Source organism: Cyprinodon variegatus, unplaced genomic scaffold (assembly GCF_000732505.1).
Source record: "Cyprinodon variegatus isolate N-32 unplaced genomic scaffold, C_variegatus-1.0 Scaffold354, whole genome shotgun sequence".
NCBI lineage: Eukaryota > Metazoa > Chordata > Actinopteri > Cyprinodontiformes > Cyprinodontidae > Cyprinodon > Cyprinodon variegatus.
In genome coordinates, this window is record NW_015150807.1 from 707,434 (window position 1) to 718,138 (window position 10,705).

Consider the following 10,705-nt stretch of genomic DNA (forward strand, 5'->3'; position numbering starts at 1 on the left):
TATCTCTGGCTGGATGTCTCAGGTCTTCTGCAGCCTCAAACGGGTTCTTAGCTACATTGCAGCTCTCATTAACTCTATAAACAGCCTCTCTGTCCCTGCTGCAGCATCCAGTTACAAGACTTAATTAAAAAAATTAAAGTTTTGGTCTCATCTGAGCAGAACATCTTCCTCCATGTTTTTTCTGACTGCATTTATACTCGGACTAAATCCGAGCTGGACAATCGATGTGCTTTCCTTGGAGTTTATTGTGGAGCATTATTTGTACTTCACTTTGTAGATCAACACACCAAAGGAGAAAATTCTTGAGACTGAGCTTAGAGCGCCCCCCAGAGGTTTACAGGCACCAAAGAGATAACCAACTCAGGAAGCCTTTAATAAGTTTATTTTCATTACAAAGATGTAAGCTGTGTTGGTGAAAACCAACAGAAAAACAATGAAACATAAAACATTTAAAATAAAATAACTGTTTGGTCGACATTCAGTCCACTTCCTTCTAGAAAACATTGACATTGGAAAACGATTAGAAGGGATCCGACCGATCGGAATCTTTCCCTTTAAACACAAACCAGAAACAACTCAAATGCTTCATTGGGATTTGGCCTTCTGAGCAGAATATTAAGCACATTTACAGTTTATAGAAACAGATGTTTGAAATTGAAATGAAACTCATTAGGGGGGAGAGAGGAATTGTATTTATTCTCAAAGTAAACTAGATGACCTGTAGATGGGAACCCTTTGCCTGAAGCTGCTCCAATTATACCCCTCTAGAACCAAAGCAGGAAGTTCAGACTGTGAGCAGGAGCATGACGTCCAGAAGGTCGAATTTAACTTGTTTCACAGCGGATTAACTCCTGCTCTACCCGCTGAAGGAGTTTGGTTTAATGGGAAACGTCAATCTTCCTGCTTCCTTCCAGCTGACTGGTTGGTTTCAGTTTGACCCGATTCATCAGATTCTACCTGAACCTGCAGCAGGAGCAGCAGGAGCATCATCAATGAGGCTCCTGGAGCTCCTCAAGGAGGAAACCAGCCAGATTCTCGGATGTTTTAAACCAAACTAAGATGATGTAAAGGAGGGGTGATGAAAATGAACCGGAACAAAGCTGAAGCCTTGGTGTTCTGACCCAAAAGCTAAAGATCAGGTAGAATCTGATGTTAAGAGACCAAAATGAAACCAAAGGACCATCCCTGACGGGCGGTTCGCCGCCTTATTTGGATTTCTTCTCTGTGGCCAGCGTGTCATGCAGCCTGGAGACGTCCTTCTCAAACAGGTCCATCACCAGAGTCCCGCTGTCGTCGAAGAACGTCGCCACAGACTTGGTGAACTCCGAGTCCCGCGACTTCTTCGTCTTCCCGTCCGTGAAGGAAACTCTGAGGGTGTACTGATCGTCAAACCTGGAAACGAGTCGACAAAGAGGGAGAGTCAACAAACGGAGGAAGAACAGAAACCCTTCAGCCCGCTTCGAGTGACTTCACCGTCTCATGTTTCACCATGAGCCTGGAAATTAGTTTCTATGACCTCGTATTGTAGGCTAGCGATAAACTGAAGACGAAATGAGGGGAAAATGGTCGGAAGTATAATAGCAAGCGAAATAACATGTTTTCTAAATGGAGATAAAAAAATATTAAAAAAGATAAAATAAACCAAGAAATTTAGATCAAGAAGGAAAAAATAAAAACAAATCTACTATTCTAAGACTAAAACATTAGAATGTTGCGTTATTGGCAGAGTCTGTGTGTGTTTAATAGCAGGATGCAGTGAATCAGCTGCAGCGCTCCAACCGTTTGAGGGACGACGACAGCTGCCAGATGTGATCCGGATCCATCCCGGCTGGATCTTTCTGCAAAGCCACCAGGAAGATGTTCTTCTCCTTGTAGGATGTGTACAGCGTCAGGATGCCCATCATGATGAAGTACGTGATGAAGACGAGTTAGGGAGCACAGCTTCATCCCAAACAAACTATCTAATGCAGAGTTTCGCCTGTGACCAAAAAATCATCAGTACCACAGGCTGTGATCCCCAAAATACCTATAAATATTTCAGCCTATACCTATAAAGAAGTACAGAAGGAAGTAATTATAATCATTTCTAAATACTTTTGGTTTTAAAATGACATGAAACCATTTGGAATGTTTTTTTCAATTAACTCTTGATACATCTGCTTATTTCATTAGAAAATTTTATTTATATATTTCATGATATATTTCCCCCTTTTATGAACCTCAGGGATCCCAATAATTGGGAAAAATGTTGATCTGTTAATTAATTAATTAGTGCTATATAAATAAACTGAATTGAATGAAATTAATTCGGTCATCTAAGCTGAAGGTCAAATCTGGGTAAAGGATATGAGATGACGCAGCAGGCCAGGACCGGCCTGGACTCGGGGAACGGGTACAGGTAGTCCCAGACCAGCGCCAGCATGGCAAACAGACAGGAAACCGTACAGATTAGCAGCCGGCCGTCCACCAGCTGGAAGTTCTCCAAGTAACCGTACTTCTCCAACAGCACCTGCAGGGGGCGGAGCAGAACACCTATAGCTGAAGCACAAAAAACTACAAGAGGGGTTTCTACAGAAGATTAAAAAACTGGCCTTTTCTCAATTCACAAGAATGATAGTACGGACTCGTGTCTTCGCCAAGTATGTATTTGAGAAGAACAGAAAAAAATATGGACTCTGGGAGAACGGCAGCAAGCAGCATAAATATGGGACAATTGGAGCAGAAACGTACCGATGACGTCACCATAAACTCGGCTCGTTTAGAGCTGCATTTCACCTCCTATTATTAATAGTCTCTAGATAATACATTCTTACTTTTTTTATTTAGTGAGGGATTAATAATGAACACAGTTAGATAAACACAAATCAAATGAACATTTTGTCAAATAAAACAAAAAAATTCTCCATAAGAGCCAGCGGTTCTTCACATGCGGCTATGCAGAGAGAGGGCTGCTGCAGACGGGCTAATGTTAGCCCTGGCTGTGGTTACCCTCGAAGCTCCGCTAGGTGCCGCGATCATTTCAACTTCCGAAATGTTTTTTTTTTTTAATTACTCATTAAATCTGTAAATAGGCCATATAGTGAAGCATAAAAATATTATGTTCGAATGATCTTAAAATCTACTTTTATTAAATAACGGCAAAAGACAATTTTTAACGTAATACTCTGAGCTCTGTTAGCGCTCCATTGGTAGCTGCTGCCGCAGTGCATGCTGGGACAGCTGTCAATCTCGAAAAAACTGACAAGTCTGCTCTGATGGATACTCGCTAAAGAGGGAGGGGCGACAACAACATCCGGGGACTTTGTCTGTTCTCAGTCTTCTTGTGAATTGGACCAGTACTAGGGCTGAGGTTGATGATGTCTCTTGAGTACACGAGAACGCACAAGTAAACAAATTGAGATATGGACACCGTTAACAAAAAATGGTTGCCATGACAGCAGGCTCAAACCTTCTTTGCAGCATCATCCAGTGAGTTCTTCACCGCTGCTCCATCCCATTTATCGATCTTCACCGGCTTCTCGTCGATCCTCCACTGAAACAACAAAGATGATCAGAATCCTGATGGTTCGGGCTCAAACGGGCCTCTGCTAAATGCTCTGGATTAGGGTTGCATCTACTGTAAACTGTAAAGTGCCTTGAGATTACTGGTGTTGTGAATTGGCACTATATAAATAACCTGAATTGAATTCAATGATTATTTTGCAAATGGATTAATCTGACAATTATTTTTTAGATTAACCGATTAATAATCGGACAGTAAAAGGTTCCTTAAAGAAGATTTTTTTTTTACAAATATAAACCAGGTAAAACTAAAAAGTTTCCACTTGAGGAGTTCTGGATAGAGCATATAGACAGATTAAACTGTTTAAAAAAAAATCTTAAATGCAAAATGTTTCTATATATATATATATATATATATATGTTTTTTTTTTTTTTTTACAATTTTGATATAATTACTGCTCTAAGTGGGTTCCTCTGTCAGCTTAAGGCATTTTTTTTACAGTTTCTGTATTCTATTTAATTATTAATCGATTACTAAATTAGTTGACGATTACTTCAATAATTTATTAATCCAATGAATTGTTTCAGCCCTACTCTGGATCACCGGCTTTAACCCTCAGTGTGTTCGCAGCTGGCAGGTCCACATGGTGCTTCAGAAACCGTCAGCCTGCATCTGTGACTTCCTGTTTCCTGAACAGTTTCATCATCAGACCTCGTTCTTTATCGCTTCAGCTGTACCAAAACTCTGAGTCCACACCATCCTATCATCTCAGCATTCTCCTAACATCAGAAAATAATATAATTTATACATTCCAGAGATTACTTCTTGCACCAAGATTCATCCTAAACCAAACCTGAAGTCGTTAAGGTCCTGAACTCTTGGTGACCCTACATTAGGATGGATCTCCATAGGACATTCTGGCTGAGGCAGATTTACAGAACGGTTCCAACTGTGGCTGCATCATAACAGAAAATCATATCACGGTCTTAAATTTGGGTTAATGCTGATTATCCCCCATTTACCTCCATCATTTGTCCATGATCAGTGTTTCTGATATTCTCAGAGCGCTTTAGCATACAGGCTAATAATTTATAAATTACTAAATCTATTTTCCCTGTTTTTTTTAAGACACAAGAGGCAACGGGAGTCTATAAAAGGCTCCTAATGTTGACCAGCTCGGATTCTCAGTAGTAAAAATATCTGATTCTAAAGCAAGACATTTCAGCTTTTGTTTTTTTAAAGATCATTAAGTCCAACATTAACTCACATTTCTGTTGACCACTAAACAAGGTGGGAGATTCCTTGAGGATCTGCTGTTAGATCCTTCATCATATCTTGAACTAGGTTTAAAATCAGGAATTCGAGCTAAATTTGACCGTTTCGGCTTTCCATACACGTGATAAATACTGATGCAAAACTGTTGCATTGAGCTTGTGTTATCCGCCCGGTTCTTAGAGCAATAGCCGATTGGTTTTCTGTATCGTCATTGTAATGATGATTCTACTACACTCGCATTTTCTAACCTTATTTTAAAATAAAATGAAAATATGCGGTTTCCTTAATGAAGTCTGGCGCAGCCGTTTGTAACAGCTGCACGCATAAAGAGCTGCAGATTAACTGGGAACATATTCGATGCAGGGACAGAGCTAAAACCCTTTCCAGATTTTACAAACCGTTTCACCTTTATCAATAACGACTTATTTATTTCAATTTAATTGAAACGTTTTAGCGCTAGCTTAACGGAAACCGAATATTTAAGAACTGGTGCTCTCAACAACAGAAAAAAATTTGAGATCTGTCTGTCTGATTTTTTGAAAAAAAATTAAAACCATCAAAACTCATCTGAAAGCAGAAAAAACAATAAAACATTAAAACTTTATATCTTACTTTCTCCAGGAGCCCGCTCTTCCCGTTCCGAGCCGCCATCTTTCCCTTCCAAATAAGGAAGTTGTGAGTTGGACCAATCTGATTGGCTGAAAAGCCTCAACCTTTTTTTTCCCTTATTAATCTTTATTAGTTTCCACAAATAATACAAACATATCCCAAATGCCAGCAGAAAGCAAGAACAATAAAAAAATAGCATCAAAATACAAATTACATATATAAATAAATATGACTGTTGAGAATGTAAATGTTTTTCGTGGCTTTTTTGTTCTTAAATCCTTCATTGTGATGTTTTATATATCAAGTAAAGGTGATTGTGTTTTAAGTTTAACTTCCTTTTTAAGGTGAAAATTTCCCAGAAGGAATGAAGTTGGGTGAAGAACATTAAGCCATGACCTTATCATCAAAGCTTAGAAGTCCAAAATGCCCTGATATTAGTTCACTGAAAAAAACTATAAAACGGTTTTAATTATTTCACATAATATCCCATAATAATCAATATCAAACATAAATCTCTAGTTTTTTAGTGCAGGGAATATATTATGTACAATTTTATGTGTTGATGAGACTTATTATTGATGTGTGAGTCTATTAAACCCTAATAATACTGGCCTTTTGTGTGTCAGAAATCCCATTATTTTGTGAAAATTTCTCTTAATTTAATCAGATTTACCTCCAGTTAACCTCTCCAGTTATAAAAGATGAGAAAAAAAACCCAGAAAAATTATTTAAGCATTTGCTTAAGGTGACCTTCATTATTTCACATTTTGAACAGACGTTAAAATTCCATGTCTGATAAATTCCTAAAAGTAAAGTGACTTGCATGAAATATTCCCATTGTGCCACATGTCTCGCCAAGAAGTTGAGCTTTAAGTTTCCGAGCCAGAACATAAAATTATTAAATAAGCCACATTTTAGATTTTATAAGAATGCCTATCAGTCATTTACCTAACAGACAACAATAAAGTTAAGGAAAATATTCCAAACCACATCCTTTTTTTTTAAATTCTAAACTGAACTATTCAGGATTTCAAAACATAGAACATCTAATCCACCAATCTTTCCGTTATTACAAAGAATATAGCTTAATTTTGCAAACCTCCTCTGGCATTTCTAACCATAAGGAAGTGTTCACAGCTCTGGAGATTGCTTCAATTTATAAGAGACCATTGAATTTTATTTTATTCAACTTTCTCATTAACAGGAACACAATTAACCTGAATCAGCGTAGACATTGTTAGTGAGAACAGAAGTGATAGATCCATATTTGCAGGGAATGAATTAAGTTACTCATCTTGAGTAAATTAGAAATAAAAACATCAGCTAATAGTTGTAATCGGATGAGTCTATCTAAAGCTAGCATACCCGTAAATTGTTCTTTTTTTAACATGTATCGACATAATTTATGTGACCAGAAGATAGTTTGTAAACCAGTGAATCAATGATTAAATACTCAATCTTCTACTTTAAGCATTGCTGAGGAAACAAATGTACAAAAAAAAAAAAAACAATGGTGAAGGAATTACAGAATAACTTTTATGTAATGCAATTTATAATTCAAAAAGTCTTTGAAATTTAATTTAAAAGACTATTTTAAACAGAAATAAATAAAAAGAAACACTTCAATAAAGGCAAACTGAACATGTTAACTTAGAAAATAAAACATTTGCCAACAAAAATTAAGGAAAAAACAGAAATCTAAGTTCATTTTTAAAAATAAAATAACTTTCAAAGTTTTTTAGGTCAAGAAATTTTGTACGGGACACATTCCTGTTATATGGTTTTTATTTCGTTCCTTGCTCATTTCTTCTTCTGCGGTTTTACATGATGTACAGACAGGAGCATTCGACCAGGACGCAATGCAGCCAAACAAATCGGTTCTTTTTTTATTTTAATTCAGGAAACAATTTTGTGAAGTGTTAAGAGATGCACCGATTCCTGGGCTGAGGTTCAGGCAGTCATGGCTGCTGCAGCTTGTTCATCCAACAGGCAGCCCTCTCTGCTGCGCTCTGATTGGTTGAGGAGTTTTCAGAGAGATGATGCTTAAAATACTGACATTTCAATAAATACACACAAATATGCAGCCAGTTTACATGATGCATGTTGCGGTGAGGAGCTGAAATGCTTAGCGGATTACAGACCAGGTTTTAGGTGCGGTGATCTCTGCAGATGTCTGTTCCATCACTCAGGAATCGGTCCATCCCCAGAACTGATCAGCTGATTAGCAGTAATCAATAAATACAGCTTGATTAACATAAACAGGTTGAACTCTTAGGGTCTGTAGGGGTTCTGGTCACAGCTCTGAGAGTTTTTGGTGCTCTGCTGGTGTTTGGAAGAAACAATCTGCTTGTTAAAAACTTTCCTTTGGTCTCTTTGCATATCTGAGTTACTGGAATCTGAAACCGACTCTTTCAGAGCTTCTTGCTGAGTCGGCGGGAGGCCCTCAGGCCCCGCCTTCTACGGTTCTGAGTGGACCTCCAGGACCGCAGGAAGTAGCCGTCAGGGCTGCTCCTGCGGATCTCCAGGTCGAACTGTCTCTGCAGTTTAAGGGCGAGTGCTCTGTCCTGTTGTTCCTGTTGGGCCGGACACAGCGCCTCCTGCTGGACGCCGGTCCGGCTCCTCTTACGGTCCAGATTCAGGGCCGGATCCAGGTGTTTGGTCTTCTGGTTCCTCTTCTTGCCCCTCCTTGAGGTAGTCTGGTTGTGGATGCTGCTGTCCCACTCCTTCCTGGGACTCGAAGTGTCCTTTGGCACAAATTTTCCGGGTTGGAATCCAGAGTTGTTGCACGGTGAGAATGACCGTTTCCGGCTGAGCGGCGCCGGCCCGCCACACGGCTCCGAGGTAACGCCTGGCCGCTCAAAGTCTGCGCACCCTCTGAGGTCAGAACCACAGCTGTAGCGGACAGCTGGGACCCGAATCTTCACCGATTGTTTCTGGAAGCTGTCCATGTCTGGAGGCTCAAAGAGCAGCCTCCTTCTGTTTGACATCGCTACGGTGCCTCGATGCTGATGCGTCTTTGAGGCTCCGCCCCCTACTTCAGGCTTGCTGTGCTCAGAGACAGGACTAGTGAGCGTGGCCCTGGAGCTGACCTTTAGGCCCTCTCGGTCCAGCTCGATCTGCCTCCACTTCTGCAGGACAGCTGGACTGGCCTCGTAGCTGGTGGCCTTGTGCAGGCTGCGGCTCAGGTTCCGCGGCGTCGCTTTGACGATGGTGGGCTCCAGCAGGCGGCCGTCCGGCAGCCGCTTGGGTGGGGTGCACGGCGAGCAGACGATGGGTTTGAAGTGGTTGAGCTCCTCAGAGATGCTGTCGTTGCTCTCAGGGCTGATGGAGCGCTCGGTTCGAGGCGGCGGCAGGCTCAGAGGAGCCGATGATGTCAGCACCGCCCGCCAGGCGAGCCGCCGGTCGGGGGCAGTGATGGGGGCGGAGATGGAGCGGCTGTTCTCTGATGACAGCAGGATTCCTGCTGCGGAGCTGTGACTGATTCCCACCTGAAGGACAGAGACGTAGGAACGGGTCAGAGCAGCAGTGTGTAGGATCCTGCTAGCTTCATCTGGACCAACGTACCCGCTCCATCACAGCCGCTGGCGGGACAGCGACCTTCGTCTTTCCTCCTCTGTCCTCCATCGGGTCGGTGCAGCTTCGACTCCTCTGGGAAACGCTGAGGAAGAAAGAAACTGAAGTCAGAGACCAAAGCCCAGGAGAACCCTGGGTCGGAGCTGCTCTGCTCACCTGCTGACAGCTGAGGAGTTTTTGGTTTTCCTGATGAACGCCGAGATGTTCCTGATCCTCCTGCTTATTGGCTCCTCATTCTCCGAGTCCGACAGAACACCCTGAACACAGCATCGGGTTAAGAAAATGGCAGGAAGCACAAACAGACGCCGTGGATCCATCAGACTCACCGGCTCCACACCAAGTCGGACTGAACCGGGTTCCTCTTTACCCATCAGACAGTTCCACCTCCTCGGCTCGTCTCTGTCGTCGGACCCCAGCAGCTGGAACAGGAAATGACAGAAGAAGCTCCTCACCATGTCCCAGGCTCCCCGCTGGCTGGAGAACGGTGACTCACCTTATGTTTCCCTGCTGGACCTGAAGGAGCGTCTGCAGACTTGGTCAGCAGGGCTGGACAGATGAAGACCTCTGGGAAGAAGAAGAGAGGTAGGACATGAACAGAGATGTCACCACCAGGCTTCCGTAGAAGGCTCCTGCCTCCTTAGATTTTAGGAGGATCTACAACCCAGGTAGAGGGTCCTGTAGGGACACGTCTCTCATTTGTTCTGTTGTTTCAAAGCCTCTAATTGAAGAAATAACAACCATCAAAACACCTGAGGGTTAGGCTGTAGCGCCACCTACCAGGTACATCCGCACCATTTGCTTTAGCTTCCTCTCATCAGCTGGGATGTGCTCATTCACAAATACCTGGGCTTGTACTAGACCTTCTAAAGCCTCAAACATTTATAACCCCTGAAAGTTTGAAATAAGCATTTTCCCCATTCTTTAGCTTTTCCTCTGTCACCAATCTCCTTTTCGTAACATCAGCTTAGTCAGTTAGACATATTAAGCTGCACTACTTTTGATCGTAAGATCAAAAGTAGTGTAGCTTAATATGTCTAACTGACAGAGCTGAAATAGGTTAAAAAGAAAAGTTCTTCCACTTTATATCATGGCCATGCAGTTACTTTGTTCACCAGGATAGAACATCTGGATAGAGCATATTGACAGACAAAAATGTTTATTCTTAAATGCAAAATATTTAGAAATTCTTTTTTACAATTTTGATATAATTATGGCTCTAAGTGGGGCGCTCTGTGAGCTAAAGGCACATTTTACATTTTTTATATTCCAATTAACAATTAGTTCATTACTAAATTAGTTCACAATTATTTCAATAATAGATTAATCGCGATTAATATGATTGTTTGTTTCAGTCCTCGCTCCAGCTACTGATTGCTCTGCTGCGACTCAACAGATCTGAGAAAGACTCCTGGATATAGGGCTGGGTATTGTTAAAAAATGTTCGGTTCTGGTACCAATACCGATACCTTCACTTCGATATGCGTTCCTGAACGATACTTTTTTCGATACCAGTTTTATAATATCAATTCGAAGAAAAAGAAAATTACACAACATAAAAAAGTACAAATCTTGAGTTTTATTTTAAGCTCTGATTTTTCCATTTACATTTTTCCTCTTACATAAAAAAAAAAATTTCAGTGAAGAATGGTTGCAAACAAGTCAGTGTCTAATATTCACTGTTACATTGTGAGGACCTTTTTACTTTGCAGTTTTCCTTTAGTAAAATGAACATGTCTGCTTTCTCAG

At 41.2% G+C, this 10,705-nt stretch overlaps 2 protein-coding genes across 2 annotated transcripts in view; both read right to left on the bottom strand.

The window, feature by feature from the left end:
• Positions 1–364: 364 nt before the first annotated feature.
• Positions 365–5,448, bottom strand: spcs2 (signal peptidase complex subunit 2). Its single transcript, XM_015386016.1, has 5 exons — positions 5,390–5,448; positions 3,449–3,532; positions 2,349–2,509; positions 1,780–1,914; positions 365–1,392 (listed from the first exon to the last, which is right to left on the bottom strand). Exons 1-5 carry the CDS (start codon positions 5,426–5,428, stop codon positions 1,206–1,208), a joined length of 606 nt encoding a protein of 201 aa, XP_015241502.1. The 5' UTR covers positions 5,429–5,448; the 3' UTR covers positions 365–1,205.
• A 1,593-nt stretch (positions 5,449–7,041) lies between these two features.
• rnf169 (ring finger protein 169) overlaps positions 7,042–10,705 on the bottom strand; it is a 12,622-nt gene continuing 8,958 nt past the window's right edge. The window contains exons 2-6 of the mRNA XM_015386013.1: positions 9,453–9,523; positions 9,286–9,378; positions 9,116–9,216; positions 8,951–9,044; positions 7,042–8,874 (exon numbers count right to left, since the gene is read on the bottom strand). Of these exons, the coding sequence (XP_015241499.1) occupies positions 7,798–8,874; positions 8,951–9,044; positions 9,116–9,216; positions 9,286–9,378; positions 9,453–9,523 (1,436 nt within the window). The 3' untranslated portion in view covers positions 7,042–7,797. The remainder of the gene's footprint in view (positions 8,875–8,950; positions 9,045–9,115; positions 9,217–9,285; positions 9,379–9,452; positions 9,524–10,705) is intronic.